The sequence below is a fragment of the Hermetia illucens genome, chromosome 6 (genome assembly GCF_905115235.1).
Source record: "Hermetia illucens chromosome 6, iHerIll2.2.curated.20191125, whole genome shotgun sequence".
NCBI lineage: Eukaryota > Metazoa > Arthropoda > Insecta > Diptera > Stratiomyidae > Hermetia > Hermetia illucens.
The window spans coordinates 32276422-32297417 of NC_051854.1; the positions used below are offsets into that span (position 1 = coordinate 32276422).

The following is a 20996-nucleotide window of genomic DNA, read 5'->3' on the forward strand; positions in this document are numbered from 1 at the left end:
TCCGAGCTTTGTGCGCGTTGAAAGGTGCATGCACTGGTGATAATCAACTATCATTCGCCCGCCGATATCTTATCAACGTGATACTATTTTGCATGAAAGCTTTTACCACGGGCTTTACGCGCGCTCCAGATACGGATACTTTACGGATGGGGTGGCAGTGGGCGCTGGAAAGGTCATTTTCCAAAATGTAAGTGGTACCGGAGGTGCCATGGAGTGGTGCCGGTGGCTGCGAATGAGCACGACGGGCGCATGTTTTCTGAAGCTGGAGGCAGGGTGTGATCCACGGCAACTGTATCTGAAGCTGGCCAGCTTGGAAAAAGATTTTCCCGGTGCAACGAGACAGTCTTTCGAATCTGTCCGTTGTGAGAGTGTCTTCGAGTCGTTTGTTTTTTGTGCGGAGAGTTTCAGTTGCTTGTCAGCTGCGTACACGGGTATGGTCGCATGCATCCAAGCTGGGGATTTGTAAACGCACAGTTTGACGGAAGCCGGGAGCATTAAAGGGATAACCCCGGTTGCGAGGAATATTCGACCTATTAGGAAGCGAAGCATCTTTCGTGGGCGCGTTCAGTTGCATCCTAGCATTTCCCACGGAAAGTATCGATTTCCTGAACTTTATGCTGCTGCTGGTGTGGAAAGTCCTGAATCAAACGGCAGCTCATCTGCTCCCTCGAAACATCTTGAGATCTCGCTGTTGAAGTCGACCTAGTTCAGCGCAGCATCTCGGAGACGCTGCGTTCCAGTTCCTCGTCCTCTTGAGTCCTTTGTTCGAACGGTCGCGACCAAATGAATGGCGGGAAATTAGGCCGTTTGGATTCGAGTGATTTGTTTTTACTGGAAGTGTAGAGTAGATTTCAGTCATCTGGAATTTATTGGACAGGAGTTGAAAGAAAGTGTTTGCTTCGCGCTAGAACAGCGACAAAAGTAAATGGAATAAACAAAATACGGTTCCGGAAGATTTTTGTTTAGAAAATTTGGAGGAACCGAAAAGCTTAGTACAGTGAAAAAGGCGTGACGACACCCATACTTGGTTACCAGCCGCTTGTGAAGGATCCTCACTGTTCGTATCTATATTCTTTCTGTGTGTGGAATACTTGCTGAAGGGTGAGTTGTATGCCTTTCGGAAAATAGAAATTCATGAACTATTTGTAAGAGGATTAACTTTGTAGGCGGAAGTGAAAAAATGGAAATTACCTTTCACCCTGGAACTTTGGGGTAATCTGTGGAGTTTCAAGTTAAGCCTGTGGTTTCCTAGTGACAGGTGGTGCTTTCGTAATTATAGAATTGAGTTAACAGTTAGGTTGGGTGTGGGTGAAAAGTTTGGGTAATTCGTTGTCTGTACCAAGATCATATGAACATGGATGGATTCGGGATTTATTTGTTTACAGGAGTGGGCTTAGTGCGTTTTAGTATTAAATCTGACGTAAATAATTCGTTCAAAGACCTAAAACAATTGTTTTGAACTTCGAAATTTCGGAGAGATGTTTTTCTGCAAAAATGAAAATATAAAGGCCACTAATTGCGAATTTTCAAAACCCATGCTAGAGGGAAAAACGAAACAACACATTATTTACAAAAGTGATAAATTCATAATTCAAAAGTAATAAATTCATAAATTCAGATTAATCGCCAGTTAAGGTTTTATGGCTAAAAATCGCATTCTACTTTTTAAATGTGTTTTTCTCGAAACTGCATGTTGAACATCTGCTGCCACCATAGCCCAAAATCTATCCAACCAAATTCTTTGAAATTTTCACGACTTATTCAGAACATATTTCTACGGTCCCCAAACTAGGATAATTGCGATTCATTCAGTAGATTCAGTATTCATTGAAGAAGCCGTGAAAAACACCAAAATTCATAAAAAAAGTTTAACAAGGCACCAAAAATTTAGCTTTTAATATTTTTTAATAATCCTAGTTTACGGACTGCAGTTAAAATGCCGTATACTTTTTTCTTAAGATTATCGCAGCGCCCTCTAGCGTGGCAGCAGAAAAACACCTTTTTTTGGAGATAGGTGCATAAATTGCTCTGTATTTCAATAACGAACTATGCGATCGGGCTGGAGAAATTACTATGGACGCTCAAGATATTAATAAAGCTATGGTGAAAAATTGGTATTTGTATCTTTATCCAGTTCTTCACAAAAAATTTCTTCAATGAGGTTATAAACTTCCAATGGATCACGTGGCCTGGAATTTTCAAAAATTTAAAACGGACGGAGATGGTTGAGTGCCAGTCTATGGGTTTGGTGCCTCCTGTTCAAACCCAGGTTGTGTCATGAAAATTTGTGTTTGGTGATGGTGAGCTTGTCTCTGACGTTGTCTGTAGGTTTAAGCTTTGCACAGTATTAAATGCGAAATAGCGAAAAAAAATAATCAGGAAGCGGAGATTCTAAGCAGAAAACACGAGACATTTTCATTAATTTTTTTTAAACGAACATTATATCGTCTCGAACACATTGAACAACTTTCAGTTAGTTTTTATTGAGAAAGATTTCACCGTTCTGTTACAAATGGACGTTTTTGCGTGCTGTTTTGCGGTGATCAAAATTGTGGCGAACTGGATCATCAGAACCAAAAAAACCGATGGATTTAGTTGAATATCAGTAATAGCTGGCGTTTGATAGAAAGTTTAAAAAAAGTACCTTTTTCACAAAATAGGCTTAAGAGTTCGATTATTTAATACAAAAACGGCTATTTTTTATCGAAAAAATCGAACAGTTTTCAGATTTTGTGTAAAACCAAACCTTATTGAAATAGATTCACTGTCTGTCTGTCTCACAGTTGTATCGATTGACCCCAAACTTGGTGGGAAGGTGGGAACTATGAATGCCCACGCATACAGTTATATCGAAGTATCTTGAATTTAAGGGGAGTTGGTATCTATATATCAATGTTGTCGGAAGCGGAACAACTGTTACTAAAAAATGTGGCTACATATTACTTTTATATGATCGTACTTAGGGTCAAGCAAATAGAATGTATATCGTGTAATGTGACTATCAATATTGTTGAAACAATGTTTTAGAAGATGGAAGGTTGAAGAGCACATTTCTAACTACGTACGAAATGACATAATGAAAACACGAAACCATTTATTCCCACGTAATACAGATAACACAAGGAAGGTAAAAAAAATAACTTAACCAAGTGCAAGAAAAATATTAGCACAACAAGAAAAATGAACCGATTCTAATTAAAAACCAATCAAATTCGAATTTCAGTTTCAATGTTATATATCCAATTACAACTGTATTGAATCACATCGGGAAAAATTTCGTTTGTAGCTTCTTAGAATACCTTTTTGAAATCCTTAGGTTAACTAGGTTAAGGTTTACCGATTGAGAAGAAATATACAGTCGGCGTGGGACATTATACAATAACCATCGTCGTGCTGAGAAGGTAGTCTACTTGGGGTTGTGGAAGACGAGCGGTTGTTTAATGCATAAGGTTTCGTTTTGTAGCAATTTAAAGCACAGCATCTTAGAGTTTACTTCTTTTTCATGGTCGAGTCAATAAATATTTACTTTGAGGGTTTTCAGGGCGCAATTCATTCTCGAGGCCGTGCTTTAGGGTTGCGTCTATGCCGTAAGTGTTAACTTCCGTATTAACTTACCTACAAAGCCCTGATTTTACTTCTGTCAGACCGCAGAACTGAATACCAAAAGTCAAAGGCACGTTCTTTCACAAAAACGGGCTGTTTTCTCTGTTATTCGCGGAGATGAACGGTTTTCTTCTAGCCGGGCGACTACTTTACTATCCTTATTTTCTAAAAGTGTATGTGCATGTGGTGACACCTTTTAATGTCATGGCGCTTTTGAACGGACTTTTATGCGAATAACATCGCTTTGTATCGTTCGATTTATGTAGAACTTAGTGGGTTATTTTATTATGACAATGTCAAGCACCGCATTCACCAAAGCCGCTACTTTGTTTTCGCAACTTTACGAAAATGTTGACTTATTTCATGAAGCGAGTAGGCAGCGAAACGCGAAATTTCGCTCACTTTGGCATTTAGAAGTACGTGATATTGCCAAACATGAATTCCTTTTTTGGTTTCTGCTGAAAAGCACTGAAAAGTAACTATTTTATTAAAACAGTACCAAAAAATGAGAATGTAAACATAAAACCTTATCAATATCGGTTTACTGTCTGTCTGTCCTTCTGTCTGTCGTTTTTTTTTTAAGGAGGTGGAAATCTTCGAAAGACTCTGGCCTGGTGTGTGGGATTTTTATCTACTAAAACCACCACCGACTCCCCCCTACCCCCTGGAACCACCTTTAGGTATTACATTACGGGGCGGAGTTAGTTTACTTTAGCTAGGTCTCCTTCCGTCTTCCCGCGGGGTTCGTAACCGCACCTTCCTCACTTCTTCTGCTTTTCGCAGTTTCTCCTGGATTACTGCGATCGTGGAATTGATCGCATCCGAAGTCTTCCTGGCAAGGTACCATTCTCTGGACAAAATTTTCCGGTAATAGCACTTCACCTTCTTTCTTCCACAAACCTAGGACATTGGAAGAATACGTGCGCTGGGTCCTCTGGGACCCCGTCGCAGTTTGGAGAATTAGGAGAGGTGTCCAATTTAAACCTGTACAGGTATTGACGGTATCCTCCACGGTCGGTAAGAAACTGGGTGAGATTATAATTGATTTCCCCATGCTTTCTCTCCAGCCGAAGGAAGGGATCAACCTGTAAGTCCAACGACCCTTTTCTGACTGGTCTCATCGCTGTTGCCATCTGCTTATGGATCTCTCTCTTTCGGACCTCGTGTTATAAATGTTCATCATTTCGGTTGCCAGGATGTCAATTGGCATCGTTCCCGAGATGACGAACGCTGCATCGTCTGAAACCGTCTTGAAGGTAGAACACATCCTTAAGGCTGTTCTTCTGTAAACCGTACTCAGTTTATATGCATTGCCTAAAACCTGCAGCGCGTTTCCCCAAACTGGGACTGCATACAGCATAATAAAACTCACCACCCTGGCTACGAGCAGCCTGCAAGTATGCCGCGGTCCTCCTACGTTCGGCATCATCCTTGCGAGAGCCATACTCGTGGCTTGCAAATATGCTCTATGTGTTGCTAAAATTGAGTTTTCCGTCTATCATCACCCCCAAGTATTTGATGGCCGGCTTGGAAGTAATGATACAATTCCCGATTCTAATGTAGGCGTAATTTCTTTTGCGGCACTTAGGGAGGAGGACCGCTTCTGTCTTTTCCTCAGCGAGTGCCAGTCCAGCACTCTCTAACCAAGCCTTAACAACACTGATTGCTTCGCTTGAGTACAACTCAGCATCCTCGAGATGCTTTGCGACCACAACCAGTGCTATATCATCGGCGTAACCCACCACCGTGGCCTCCTCCGAAACCGGAAGGTTAAGCACATCATCATACATGATGTTCCACAGTAGTGGGCCCAGTACAGAGTCCTATGGGACACCCGCGGAGACAACGTACTCCTTGGGTCCATCATCGGTATTATACCAGAGTGTTCGCTCATGCAAATGCTATCTATAATAGCGGCGAGGTAGGTGGGAACACCAATCGTCGCCAGAGACTTTCGTATAAGGTTCCAATTGTCCGAGTTGAATGCATTCCTCAGATCCAGGGTGGTCACCACACAATATTTGCTGGTATAACCCTTTCCGTGAATTGCATTTTCGGCCAAGCCAGTAACCACTTTGATGGCATCAATGATTGATCTGGTTTTACGGAACCCATACTACCTATCTGAAAGGCCCCGTGGCTCTCGACGACTGGGAGTAGTCTATTATAAATAACCCACTTCAGCATTTTCCACATAGTGTCTAGAAGACATATGAGTCTATAGGAGGACGGTTCCCCTAGCGGTTTACCAGCCTGAGGCAGCAGCACCAGCTTCTGCCGTTTCCACGGTATTGATACCCTCTGACATGCACGTTTCGAACAGCTCCGCGAACATATCCGGTCTACATTTGACGGCAAGTTTGAGAGCCTTATTCGGTATGCCGTCCAGACCCGGAGCTTTGCTGTCGCCTATTCGACTGCAGATCTTCAGTAGCTCGTCCCTGGTGACTGGTGGAATCGGCGTCACATTCAGGGAATGCTGGAAAGTGTTAGTACCCCGCTCTTGTTGGGGAAATAACCCCTGGATTATTTTCAACAAGAGCATAGGGCATGCTTTGCTAAGCAGGTGGAGGTGCGTGCTTTGCTAAGCAGGTCTAGCCACCCTTCCATGAATGTTTGCTCATCCATCGCTTTTGCAGACCATCCTGGTGTTCTTTTGGATTTCGGCTTCCGGGGTGCGGGTATCCTGCCTTGTGGCTCCGTCCTTAGTTCAAAGGTGATTGCCTGGTGGTCGCTGTATGTGAAGTCCTCGCTAACTCGCCAGGAATGTCACGTGCCAGCGTAGGGCTGACAAAAGTCAGATCTACAATTGAACCAGTTCCCCCTTTCCGAAAAGTGTTTACATCGCCTTCGTTGACCAGAAATACATCTAACTGGGCAAATCCTTCTAATAAGCACCGCCCCCTTGCGTTAGCCGGCTATTACCTTTGGACCTCGTCCCCTTGCGTCGTGAACATGATCTTCTAGCAGCCTAACCCATCCAATTCCAACCTCTCCCATGGCCAACAACTTCTGCGCTGACTCCACTGGCAGTCGCATTGTGGCTGTTTGAGTACCACCATACGCTTTTCTTAGGCTCACGATAGATCCTTCGCTGAATTCCTCCAATTTGAATTGTTGCTTCAAGGCAGTGCAGATCTCTTCTCTAGATGTTACCTCATCGAGATCTTTGCACTGGATGTAGATCTCATGTTTTTGGGAACGAACCGCGACATTCTCCCCAAGTGAGTTTAAAACTTGGTTACGAAAGCTTTCCCCACGCTGGATTTTTTCAGCTCAAACATGAGATCCCCTTTCTGGTTGAGACTGTTGATTCCCCAAAGCTTCGCACTCGCTTACTTGATTGAAGATCGATGACCTTGTGCTTTGGTGTCACTTGGGTCGCCTGCGACACTGTTGGGGCGGGGGTACCCGGGTTTTCCTTAGGCTTTCTTACTTCTTCCTGGGACCTACTGTAAAGCACCTTGATGGCTCTCAACATGTTCTTAATGGCTTGGTGCACTTTCCTCATTTTAGTCTCAAGCTGCATAAAAGGTAGTTCTTCTGGATCACGGCTCTGTTCACGGTGAGTCTTGGCCAGATTATTCCTTTTATTGACTCCTTCGTCTTTTTTAATCACTAAACTCCCATGGACTTTCTCTTTTGCCGGTTTTGGTATTAGAGGCGATCGCAAAATTGATGAGCTTCTCCTGAATGGATCTATTTGCTGCTGCTGGAGTACCTCTTGATTAAATCCGATGGGTGTCGAAATCGCCTTTTTTGGCGAGCTATCTCCTTTTAGCCCATTCTTTGCCTTTGCAATTGGTGTTCTTGGCAGAGTTGTGCTTCGTTTGAACACCTGCTTCTCCAAATCTAAAACACTTGTAGTATTAGATGCAACGGTAGCTAAGTTGTCCACCATGGAGCACTCGCTCACTCCCAAAAGCCGCCGGTACTGGGGTTCCGAGCCCCTGCAGCGTAACTTTTCTCCTTCTCAATCCGTCCATTTTGATTTTATTTTCTGGGTGTCCTTCCCATAAGCTATTTTGGTCCACGCACCAGAGATGAGCAAACACTAGCCCATGCACAGTCAGAAAAGAATAGTCCATGAACGCATATTTACACAGCAATAGGTACGTCCCAATCCGCCACCTGGGGTCGCGCCTGATTGGAGATCTGTCCACTCCTCACAGGCCGTCTGTCTGCCTGTCTGTCCGTCACACGCATTTTTCTCGACGGTTACAGCGATCGACACCAAATTTGGTAGAAAGCTGGGAACTGAACGCTCACGCATACAGTAACTTACATCCTTTTGTGACGAATTTAAGGGGGGGTCCCTATACATGCAAAAGGGGTGTGTACATTTTTTTTCATCAAATATAGTCATGTGGGATATCAAATTAAAGGTTAGTACTTTTCGAATCCAGTCTTAGTTTTGACATTTGCTGGAAAAGTGGGGAGTACGAGGTGTTGAAAGGGATCATTCCTTTAAGGGGGCCATTCTCAGAAAATACCGAATCGAAATATCTGAAAAAAACCAGGAGGCCGCCACTATATGGTGCCTCCGAAATACCTTCAATACTGATATCTGTACAAACAAAGTTAATAATAGTATATTACTATAATTTTTAGTAATTGGCTGCAAAACCCCCCTTCATCCTAGTAGCACGAACAATATAGGGTATAACATAGAGCATGATCTCACCAAGTTTGGTGGAAATCGCACTATTACTAACAAAGTTATAATACGTCAAAGTTGTCGCTTCTTTGCAAATTCAAGACTATGAATGTCAATATCATCCGAAAGTGGATATTCTCACATAATATATGCGTATATTACGTGCTACGTACTAAGAAATACACAAAACCTTTCGTACGTCAAGCGTCCAGCTTCCGGTTTTCCGATTTGTTTCATTGCTGGTTTGATTGGCAAGACAGTATTTAACGACCGATGATGAGGTGTGAAGATCTCGTAGGGGAGAGCTTTGCTGTCACCAGTGGTGAGAAGATGATGTTTTATGAGAATATAGACGAGTTTTGTCCCACTTACCCCACTTAGAAGTGCTCGATGTCTTCTTTAAAGACGTCACAGAAACTCTCAGAAATGACAATGCCAACGATATGTTGACTCTGTAGATTTCCAAGGTATAACAGTTAATAGCCGTCCTTGGGGCATTTACGTTGCATGTCGCAATTATTTCTTGTTTTTTTCAGAGCGCAAGTTCTGGTGCAATCCTGTAGAGGACTGTCGAACATCTTACCGGTGAGCTCATCAGTGTTAAATAGGCAGTTTCTGTGAATGACATGGCTTTTTAACCAATTAAAGTACGTTATGACGATGCCCTTAAATCTAAGTGGTTTACTGGTTATCGAAATTAATTATGGTTTTTCTGGTCGACCCTGTTGTGGAATTTGTCAGAAGAGGTTAGTTGGGATTTAGCATAGTGAAGTTGTCCCACCCATTTTTGTGTATTTCTTTCAATAATCCTAGCAATGTTTATTTTTCTGATGCATTGGTTTTATTGCCCCAAACTCTACACCATTACCTGAACTTGGTACGAACATGCCATACCAGTACACTATACTTCGGGTAACTCCTTTCTCGATGGGCGATTGATGCGTTGAGGGAATATAAATAGCATCAAATATTATATTCAGTTATTGTTTCTTTGTCTTATTCCATTTACCTCTCGTGTGAGTCTGAGGAGTCTATATATTTGTAACATGATCTTCGAAAAGCTTTCAAAAAACTGTGATACTCCTATGCATACTTGTGAGCATATCTAAATAACTTTTGGTCAGAAAGTAGAAAATGTTGGCCTTCAAAAACTAATCATGATTAGTTTTTAATTTTATGTTCAACATTTTATTTTTACATAAGAAGTGGAGATAATTGTAGAAATAAACAAGTTTGGGTACTAACATATCCAGAATACTTTTAGTGCAGATATTTTAGAAGGCCAATACGTCAAATGTAGCAATTTTGTAAAACGCGACTGCCCAATCGTCTGGATTAGCTACACCATATTCTCTATAAAATCTAGTAAAGATTTCAGCAAACACAACCCGTCGTTTACTAGATGTTGGATCTACATCCGACCCGGTTTCAGGGTTCGAGTCTGTCTGCTTGTTATCATATTTTCGTATAGAATCTTGAATCTCAGATTTTTCGTCCGAGTCGAAATCATTGATGTTCCTCATGCCGACAAAGAACATATCTATGATACAATGCTTTCGTCCTGAAATGTTTGAAGGAAAACAATTAATATTTTGAGAGTATACATGACTTGATGCAAATATTGGGATATTTGTAAAATAACTATATGAAGGGGATTAGTTTCAGGTAAAGCAAGAAATGCTCTACATGCTTGTGAGGTGCTGCCTCACGCGACAACGAAAGAAGTAATTTTTAACGCAAATACCATATTTCTGTGGGTCAGGGACTGGATGGAGTTCCTCTAAATGTATTTCTTCGATGTTATTTGAAAAAGACACTTGCTTTTCCGCTAGAATTTTTTATTTTGTTCGCATATACTGATGAACCACTTGTTCACTTCATCACGTCTGAGCGAAAACCGCCTAATTATTTCAAATGGATGGAATTGTTGATTACCCTTATTTTTGATTTTTAACCCATTTTTTGGGAAAACTTGTAATTATCGATTCGTTCCCTTTTAGAAAAATGTTCATTTTTTCAATAACTTTTTCGTTTTTAAAAGAATATTTATTTTCTAACATTTCCCTGATTTACCTCAGCATCATCAGGGGTCCATGAGAATATTTAAAAAAATGTTGGCCTAAGCTCACGTTTGTGGAAATATCAAGTTTCGGGTTCGGTTTATTATATGATACAACGAAGCGGGTTTTTCTTTAATTTCTTTGTGGTATAAGTAGCAGGATATATAGACATGTCAACGAGATCTTGGAAAGTGCAAAGTGAAACGATAATTTAAAAATATGCTATGTGAAAATGAATGTTGTGATAACACATAGAAAAAAGCTCCGAAAAGAAGCGCGGGACCTTTTTTTTTGGCAGCTGGTTCAAGACCTTGTCGGGAAGTTTGATTATCACCCTTTTACTTTTCAAACTGATCTTAATGCTTGCCTTGCAAATTATAGAAATGTATGTTGTAGAACCCTCACGGCTTCTCTTGATGTCCTGGCACTCTCACACAGTCTGGTTCAAACCATGCAGAAGTACACCATTCTGCATACGTGCTCGATGTTGTGGGGGTTCTCGACGGATTCTCCCATTGACCTACCACCGGGCACTACCACCAGCGCACCTTTTTAATATAAGTAGGTAGGATCGATTGAGTCTAAATGCTTGGCACTTAGTGTTAGTAATATGTAAAATTCGGCATCTGCCGAGATTGTGACAACTCGGATAATAATCGTTGGGGCAACCATTCATATTGGATCAGGGTCTTGACGTGTGTTAGAGCACTTCATTCAAGACCGTAAGGGTACACTACAAGATTACAGTACCCTGTAGGCGACAATGCATTGTGCTCGCCCGAGATTATCATCATTCACATAGCTGAGTTCCACTGCCACCAGTGAGATTTGGACCGCGACTTTCCGTACGACAGCCTTGTGCTCTACTTTACTCAGCTTTCCGGACACAACGGAATATACTCTCCCATAATAGGCGAACGTTGAACTAATAAGACGGCTTTATAGCTATAGTTATAGCTTTATTGCAATTTCATAGCCCTCTCTATCTCTCCTACCTGGCCTATACTATCCATCTAGCCGCGACTGTGTATACCAAAATAAAACGTATTACTTTGCTAGGAAACATGTCACTGTAGCACCAGTATCAGTTCGTCCTTCTGCTCTCCCTTCTAATACCCTTTTAGGTATCCGAGTGTCGCCCATACGTTAAACATGGCCAGCCCATTGTAACTTTCGAAGTATAATTAATTTGAAGATTTCAGTGTCGTTAGATATTTGATACAACTCATGGTTGCATCTGATTTCCCATTGGTCCTCCTCTGATTTAGCTCCTATTATTCTGCTCGGGACTCTTCTCTGAAGTTATGTGTGTATGTAGCTTGCATTTAAAATCGGCAGGAACGAGCTGAATTCGGGGTTTCATTGCGTGTCCTTTTCATTTCCATCTTTCGTCAGTTGCACACCTAAGTATACAAAGCTGTTTAGACTTGCCAAATTGTACTTGTCAATGATTCTATTTTGTCTGCGTGGTTGGAACATTGTCATTCTGGTAAGGCTTACCAGTTTTCCTGGAATTCCCCATTCCGATTAATGTTGTCATATGCGTGCTTGAAGTCAACGAATATTTCCTGGATGTCGATGCTGAATTCGCAGTATTTTTCTAGCACCTGCTTGACCGTAAATAGCTGATTAACTGTCGACAAATTCACCAAAAGTCTTTTCGGGGTACAGTCTAACTCTTCTCTCTAATATTTTTGTGAAGATTTTGTAAGACAGACAAAGTAGTGTCGCATGTCAATTTGTCATCTTTTTGTGGATAGGCTATATCACTTTTTGAATCTGTTCGTGGTTCCAGATGGAGAGAACCAAATTATGGATAGCTTTCATGGTCCAACACTCTACGGATCATATTGGAGCAGTATGCGGAGTATCGATCTCCGCTTCAACGATTTCGAGAATGTTTCCTACACAGGGTCAAAAGAGAGTGTATCTGAAATGCTTTTCGTATGAGGAGCATTCCTGAGAAGCTGATAGCTATTATCGGTCACAATGTCACGTGTGGCATCGAGGTAAAATTAAATTAATTTGTTCCTACCGACTATGGCACCGAGATTGATCCCACCCGAAGCCTTCAGCAAGCGCCACATCTGCCTTTGCTGCTTTGCCTGAAGTTAGGAGACAGCATGTTGAACGCATTATCAGAAGGGCCCAATACATAGTAAAATATATTCTAGTACGGGTACTGATTATCCTAAAAAGCCAATGAGCTAGAGAGTATTCACTCTATCAACATCTGTTAGCAAGTGTGCCCAAATCTTTACTTTGAAATAAGCCAAAATTATCTGAAATCATCACCACATTTCCATGAAATAACAAACCACACTAGCGAAAGTGTGGAAATTTGGTATCTAAAACAAACCAAATCAATGCTAAATTTTGTGATAAGTGCATCAACTTAAAGGAATTTACTAAGAAAAATATATTTTCTTTTCTTGTATTGCTCACGCACAGTCTTTACTGCGACTTATGAGTAGGAACCAACTGAATTCAAGACCCACTGACTTTTTCTCAAGTCGCCGGAAGTTTTTCCCCAAAAAACTGCTAGTTCAAGGCTTTCATTGAATCTGCTGGCGCTTCCTGACATTACAGATTGCAGTTTATCAGCGATAAATACTGGATTTAAATGTACTAACCATGTCGTTCCACAAAATAAATACGCACTGGTATTGCTTTTTTTATATCGGAAAATCGAAATTTCAACAACTTCATTCGGGGGTCTTGACGAGATAGGATCATATCTCTGGCAATTTGTTTGAACCCCGACGTTGTTGTTAAGTTATTGATCTCTGTGAGATTTTGATCACGTATCAGTTTCGTCAACAGGACTGCTGCCTAAGAAAGAATTTAATGCTTTACGATCCGCACCTCTGAAAAATGTTTCCGATTACCTGTGTTGTTCCGACCTTAAATTCATCTTCTTTAAACGAAGGGTCCCAAAGGTATTTCAGTCGCAGTAAATCAAATTTGGCCTTTAAATATTTGTAAGGATATTGCAAGTAGACCAGTTTCGGGAGAGAAACGTCTCTTCTGGATATTCCAGCCACGAGAGTACGATTCGAATAGGAGGTAGGAGGTAGGACTCTATGCTGATTTCGTTGCAGGCCGGTGAAATGTCTTATTGCATTCAGAGAAGGACTACCAGTGACAGGTGACCGCAGCATTGACCTGCACGAATCCAGTCGATTCAGTATACTTTTCGATGATTTGATTGGGGAATAAATACTCCGGAATGTTGACATCGCAGTCGTTTTCAATTATGCTCCTCCTTCAATTTTCTATGATTTACAATTCGCAATTTTCTCAAAACAACGAATTTTAGATTAAAATTTTCTCTAATAATGAAAATTCCTCATGTTCGAAAAATGTAGAATTCCCAATCTAGATTGACAGTAAGAGTAAAAACTGCAAAGGTAACTTAAAATTTTTGTGTGCTCAGTGAAATTATGAAATGCGTAGGTCGTAATTGATGTATGTGGAATAACACGATCATGGATTCGGCGTCATCGTATAGAACCTATTACAATGCAATTGGTCTGGTGAAAATAATTTTGAATCAAAACGGAAGGGCATCAGATCTATAAAAATTTCCTAGTGAAGGGAAATAAAGCTCTTTTCCATGTTTCTTCGAGCCCAATGGAATAGCTATTCAATGTTTGTACTGGGACATCTTCCAGCACGGAGAAAGATATTCTTTATAAAGCGCCGTCCACATATTTGGCAAGTCTTAACAAAAAGTCTTAAGCGCAAGCGTGTGGACAGGATGTTTCGCTTGTTTGCTAGCGCTTGTTGGCGATCTGGTGCCAGTCGTAACGCAAACGTGTTGACAGGGTTTTTGGCCTGGGATCTGTACGTTTGCCAGCGTTTGCCACCGACGCGATGGAGTATCAGTTTTTGACATGAATCAAAGGGTGTGTACGTGTGTGTGCGAGATGAAGGGGCGGTGTGAAATGCTTTGTGTGAACGAACCTTGCCGACTTGAAACGAACTTCGCTGACGTGGAATGTTCATCGTACATTGCAATTGCAAATCACGTCGGAAGATTCTGGAAGCTTGAAGTTTCTCAGCAGGAAAATCATGCATCAAAAATATTTTTAATGGGCGGGGTTAAGAAACTATAATTTGCTTACTTATTTGTTCAATCTCGCGCTAACCAACAACTAGTTTGACAATTTGGTTGCACTTGCACACGAAGCCAATATTGATAGGCAAAATCAATGTAAATATTTATTGATGGTTTGGAGCTTGTGGCAAGTGGCAAGCGTATAGGCGCCGTTTAAGAATTCCGTCCTGTACTGGGCTGTGTCTAAGCAGATTTGTCATATGAATATTCTGCATTCGTGTATGGAACAATTTAGTCGTCAATCCATTGACATGTCGTCGAGAAGACTAAATGCAGGATGAGCAAATCGTACCATCTATAAGATATTCTCCGCTATCTTGCTAGGCCGGATAGCCCCATACGCCCAGAACATCATTGGCCCATACCAAAGAGGCTTCACTCCATGCAAATCAGTAAGAGATCAGATTTTCTCTCTGCGGCAAGCGATGGAAAAACTTTTGGAATATGGACAACAGCTGCACCATCTATTCATCGGCTTTGAAGCCGCCTATGATAGCATAGCAAGGGTAAAACTGTACACGGCCGTGAGAGAATTCGGTATCCCGACGAAACTTATAAGACTGACTAGGCTGACCCTGACTAATGTGCGAGGCCAGATAAAAGCAGCACGATCACTCTCACGATCATTCGACATCAACAACGGTCTATGACAAGGGGGTGCTCTATCATGCGTCCTCTTTAACCTGGTCCTGGAGAAAGATGTTGACGATATCGACATCATGGGGAGAACCACCCGAGATGCACAAACTGCCTTCATCCAGATCGAGCAGGCGGCCATTGGGGCGAGATCTTGGGCTGCACATCAATGAAGGCAAGACAGAGTATATGGTGGCAACGTCAGCACCGAAAGCCAACCAATCAACAACGTCGAACCGCACTGGTCAAACGGAAAGAATAAAGATAGGAGAATACAACTTTGAGACCGTTGATAATTCCTCCTATCTAGGGTCGAAAATCACAACCGATAACAGCTACAATGATGAAATCCGCGCACGGTTGTTGTCAGCCAACAGAGCTTATTTCAGCTTCCAAAACTGTTCCGCTCGAAACGTCTCACGATAGGGTCAAAGCTCTTACTGTACAAGACAATGATCTTGCCAGTCCTCATGTATTCCTCAGAGACTTGGGTTCTTAGCAAGAAAAATTGTGAACTCTTGGCCGCGTTGGAGAGAAGAATCCTCCGAAAAATTTTTGGCCTCCCCCATGAGCATGGACGATTCCGTAGCCTACATAACGGCGAAATCTATGAGCCATACCATGACCGTCCATCCGGTTGTGGATAAAATTCAGCTCAATAGGTTACGGTGGGCGGGTCACTTAATCCGTATGAATGAGAATGATCCAGCCCGGAAAGTCTATAAGGGCAATATCTATGGTAGAAAAAGAAGACGAGGCAGACCCTGCCTAAGATGGAGCGATAGCGTAGGTCAGGACGCCAGAGAGCTTTTAGGGATATCGAATTGGTGGAACTCGGTGCAAAACCGGGATGTCTAGAGTTCCTTATTAGGGCAGGCCTAGACCGGATACCGGTTGTTGCGCCGTTGTTGAGGGTGGCAAGCCATAAACACGTGTGCATCGACACACGTTCGTAACCATGTGGCCGCACAGACAGGTACTTAGAGGTGGCGGTGAGGAAGGCGAGGCAGCAACCTTGCCGGCCAATTCAAAACCTCTATAGTGGTAGCAACACGTGGTGTTGCATTTCAACACGGGTGCCGTACTCCATAGTTTACGTAGGTAGATTTAGGTATGTCATCTATAGACTGGTACCGTTGTGCTTGTCTTAGCTGGGCTCTGATTGTGGTTACAAAATCAATCCATGTCTTAAGAAAACTGTGGGACTTACCACGAGATAGGTCCTCACGTAAAACCACAGAGAAGTAACTGATCGCATAGACATACACGGCACTAATTCCATACCTCTAGTGCGGAATTTTACTCACGCATTTACCGTAGAAGGTCGAACATGCGTAATGATTTTTTCCTTTCATGAAGTCTCGAACGTTGGAAATGATGACTGCGTTTTGCCGGAAGTCTGAACACTTGGATCACTTTCTCAATCGTATAAACTGTGGGACACGCCGATCTGAACTAGTACGAGCTGAATCAGGTACTGAAATGATGGAACGCGGGAGAATGCGTCAGTGATAATTTCGCCCTTCTCTTTAGCAAGAGTCAACATTTTGCCGGGATGCTGCAAAATTATGGGCTTGTTATCTGTGTATATCGTGAATGATCTCCTTGTGAGGATTTTCTGAGAGTTTTTATTGCGGTGTAGTTGGGCATAAGTTCGCGATGGTAGGTACTCTAGGTTTTTCGGTAAAAAGGGTTTCATGGAGACGAATGCTGGTGGTTTCCGCACGATTTTTTCAAACTGCGTCCAAGATATACTGCAAGCGTCGGTGCATCAAGTCACTGGAATGTTAGTTCTGAGAAAGGTGGTGACGGCAGCCTCGAAGATATTGATTTCGCCTCGAAGAACCGGAAAATCTGCTTCAGCGATGTTATTCGGAAAAGCTTTGAGCAGTTGTTGAATCGGCGTCGGGACGTTCTGCGCGTTTGAAATGCTTCGCGGGTAATTATTTAAGTTTCCCATATAATGGTAAATCTCCTGTGGGTTTTGTGGACGAGGAAGGCTTTGTGTGGCGGGAGTTTGAAGCCGTCGGCAGAGACAGAGTATCCTGGATATATTACCTGTTTTTTTATCGAGGATTTCCTGGCGCTGATTCGGAACTCAGTCTTGCGGTGGTCTTTAAATAGTAGTCGCCCGTGATGTGAGCTCTTGAATTCTTCTTTGACTTCTGTGAGAATGGATGGAGCCTGCATTGTTCGAAGGCCAGAGCGCCAGAGTCGATGAAAAACTGATTGTTCTGATTTTTTTATAGAGAGAGTATACAGTCGATTTACGATTTACTTTTCTCGCTATAAAATATAGGAAGGATAGACAATCGTTTGATGAACCATGTGTTTATAAATTTGTATTTGTATGGTCGTGGGTGTCCGCAAAATCGACTATACGCTCGCTACCCTCATTGCGCCCCCCAAACCCTTTTCCCTCATTGCATCCGTTACCGTCTGCCTTCTCAACCATGTATCGAGAGGTTGCCAGAAGCCATCCTTGGCGGCATCAGGTCAATTGTCTGTGGAGCATATGCGGTGAAGAAGTGAATAGTACGATCAGCTGATATAATGGTAAGCTTCACCAGCCGGTTATCAAATCCTTCGTCTTCTTTAATGGTATCACGAAAACCTTCTGAGGTGGTAATGCCAACATCGTATTGAGTGTGTGAGCTACCAAAATAAAGAAGTTTATAAACATTTTTAACGCGTTTGCGTTCTATGTCGCAGCTTTTGCCACCACACCATCCGGTTTCTTGCAGAGCGCAGATATCAATGCGCCTTTCCGAAGGGCTCTTGTGAGTTTCCAGTGATGGGCAAATTTTCTTACGTCCTGACGCCGTCCATGCGTCAAGAACCCTTGTCCATTTCTCGACAGGATCGGAGTCCGTCCTGTTGCGTTGACTGAGGTGGACGTCCTAGCATTTTTCAGAGGCTTGTTCCTCGATCCGATTATGTTGTTTCTAACGACATTGGATGCATTTTCTTGGTCGGCCTGTTGTGGAGCCTGTTCCCAAGAGAGATGAGGTAGGATTTAGCATCGTTGAATAACTCCAACTATACTTTGTTGTTTTGTTTTACTGAGGATAGTACAAAGTGCGCTGTCTCAAAGCCTCTTCCTTCTTCTGGGTTTGAGACCAACATGCTAAATGGCGGGGTTACATGCTGGTATTACGCTTTTCATTAATTGTATTTTTGGCCAAGCTGACCACAATTTTTTGCCGTTAGAAACGAATCTGCCTTCATAGAACTCATACTGTCTATCTGAGAACCGTCTCGGAAATTTAACAACCGCCAGAAATCTTTTACAGATTAGCCGTTTCGAAATATCGAGAATAACAACGACTTTCCAAATAAAATTCTGACCAGAGAAAATAAAAACTCGTCCTCCCAAAGCGGTGTCATCTTTTCGGTCCTTGGTTGATAGTTATGGATGACATTCAAAGGAAATTGACACAGGCGTAGTAAGGGTGGTGGCGGATATTGTCTTAGTATAAATCTAATCAAAGCTTAATTGATGCCAGTTATCACTAAAACAAAAATATTTGAATTGCATTTTCCGCGGCTATACGAACGAAGATTGCCATTTTCCTCTAGTGTAAATATAATATGATCTTGAATGTTAGTAATTAATAGTAATTGGAGACTCAATGTGGAATTGTGCTTTAAGTAAGGCGGCATAGCTTTCTCCACTTCAACCTTTCTGAAAAAATGGAGCCTCCACCCGAATAGGTTTGTATGGATGGTTTGAAGCTCACCAATGGTTATTTTGTGAAGCGGTGTGCGTTAAGCAGGTAATACAATAGGAAAATGTTCAATATGTTCTAAAGAACCGCGGGTGTTTACACACCTAGAATTATATGGGTCCAACTTCGACCTACTTTTGATCCTTCTCCCGCTGGATCTTCATAGTGAATACATTACATCTTATAGGACCTTGTAGCAATATCGTGGATCCGCTACCGAAGGGTCGAAGTGTATCCCCAACGAACTATACTACACAAATGCTGGACGTCACGAAGAAACAAAAAGTACCCACAACTTAGTCGGCTATTGGGGATGCGGGAGGCTTGTCGGTGGTGGTTGTGAGCGAAATGCAACTATTTTGGTTAACAGTCAAGCCGCCATTAGAGGCTTAGAGTGGATGGTGGCGCGTTATGAGTTGGTGTTTCGGTTTGTTGTGAACTCTCTAGGTTGCCCGTCCGAAGTCTCCTCTCTTTTGGTTCTGTGGCATACTCTGCCCCCTGCTGGTTGCTGTGAGCAGTAGATAATACTTGCAATATCGGTCACGTGCTGACTGTAGATGGCACAGGCACAGTACCAAATCTGTGTTATATCGAGTGTAAACACAAAACCTTATTAAAATCGGTTTACTGTCTGTCTGTCCGTCTGTCTGTCTGTCTGTCCGTCACACGCATTTTTCTCGGAAACGGTCATAGCGATTGACACCAAATTTAGTAGAAAGGTGGAAACTGTGAACGCTCACGCATCCAGTGAGTTACATCCTCTTACATCGAATTTAAGGGGGCATCCCCATACATGCAAAAGGGGGGTATACATTTTTTTTTCATCAAAGTAGTGATGTGGGGTATCAAATTAAAGTTCTCGGTTAGTACTCTTCGAAGCCGGTATTAGTTTTGACATTTATTGGAAAGGTGGGGAGTGCTGGGGGTTTGAAAACGATCATTTCTTTAAGGGGGCCATTCTCAGAAATTACCAAACTGAAAAATCTGAAAAAATTCAGGAGACTGCCACTATATGGTGCCTAAGCTCCGAAATACCTTCCATACCGATACCTTTTCAAATGATGTGAATAATAGTATATTACTGTAATTTTTAGTAAATGACTGCAAAACCCCCCTTAGGTTTATCCTAGCATCACGAAATGTTGCAGTAATGTAGGCTATAATATAGAGCATGATCCTACCAAGTTTGATGGAAATCGCACTATTACTAACAAAGTTATAATAGGTCAAATTGCTTGTTGCTTCTTTGCAAATTCAAGACTTTGAATGTCAATATCACCGAAAAGTGGATACTCTCACACAATATATGCATATATTGCGTGCTACGTACTAAGAAATACACAAAACCTTTCGTGCCTGAAGCGTCCAGCTTTCGGTTTCCCGACTTGTTAAGTCTTATTATGAAAGATCCTAATGGCTTGGGATACTTGGTAAAATCAGACACTTCCACTAGGCTCGCCTCAAGCTGCATAAAGAGTGATTATTCTGGATCAAGGCTGTGTTGTTTATGAGTTGATTTGCTCTGTTCCACTTTTTCCCCTTCCTCATTTTTCCAGGTATCGCTTGAGTTCCTCCTCAGTTTCATTTTATGTCTCCTCCTGGTTGTTTCTGTCTGTTTTCCGTCCATCTGTCACATGAAATTTATTTGAAAATTGATTGATAAATTTACATGAAATTTGGTAAGGTTATGTGTACTTTGAAATTTGATCCCCGGAGGTAGCGTTCTCAAAAATGATCCACTTGGTAGAAGAAAAAATCACGGGGTTTCATTGGTATTATTACTACCAGAAGAAAGGGTGATTGGTTGAGAATATTCCAGGGCCAGTTGGGCTTCACTACATAAGGGCCAATGAGTTCTCTTTCTGGGGTGGCAACTTTACTCCTGAACTTTTCCTGGCTTGTATTACCGTAATTGTTGAAGTGAAAGGGGCTAAATATCTGCAACTGTTCAGGTGCCTTCCTTCTCATTTCTTCATTGTCTGGATGAAATTTGTTTCTTCGAAATAATGTATAATGCTCCCTTACAACATTTATATCGTAGACGTAAAGGATTACCATCGATTTAATGGCAAATAAAAATGGTTTACGCAGAAAATTAATCCTAAGAGAAATGTAAGCATTAACTTGAGGATTACTAGCACCGTATAAGATTAAGTACTAAAGTGGGTAGCAAGATTGTACAAAAGCTACAT

General features: G+C 41.9%; 2 protein-coding genes across 4 annotated transcripts in view; one reads left to right on the forward strand and one right to left on the reverse strand.

Moving 5' to 3' along the window:
- Positions 1-340: 340 nt before the first annotated feature.
- LOC119658909 (probable ascorbate-specific transmembrane electron transporter 2) overlaps positions 341-20996 on the forward strand; it is a 210224-nt gene continuing 189568 nt past the window's right edge. For both annotated transcript variants that reach the window (XM_038066715.1, XM_038066716.1), the window contains exon 1: positions 341-1101. The gene's annotated coding sequence lies outside the window, so the exon portion shown is untranslated. The remainder of the gene's footprint in view (positions 1102-20996) is intronic.
- Positions 9398-13729, reverse strand: LOC119658910. 2 transcript variants are annotated; one of them, XM_038066720.1, is made up of 4 exons: positions 13544-13729; positions 13209-13485; positions 12954-13152; positions 9398-9821 (listed from the first exon to the last, which is right to left on the reverse strand). In XM_038066720.1, the coding sequence occupies exons 2-4, from the start codon at positions 13479-13481 to the stop codon at positions 9535-9537; spliced, it is 759 nt and encodes a 252-aa protein (XP_037922648.1). In that variant the 5' UTR covers positions 13482-13485; positions 13544-13729; the 3' UTR covers positions 9398-9534. The 2 variants fall into 2 exon arrangements, with proteins under 2 accessions (XP_037922648.1, XP_037922647.1); XM_038066719.1 differs by having other exon boundaries at positions 13209-13729.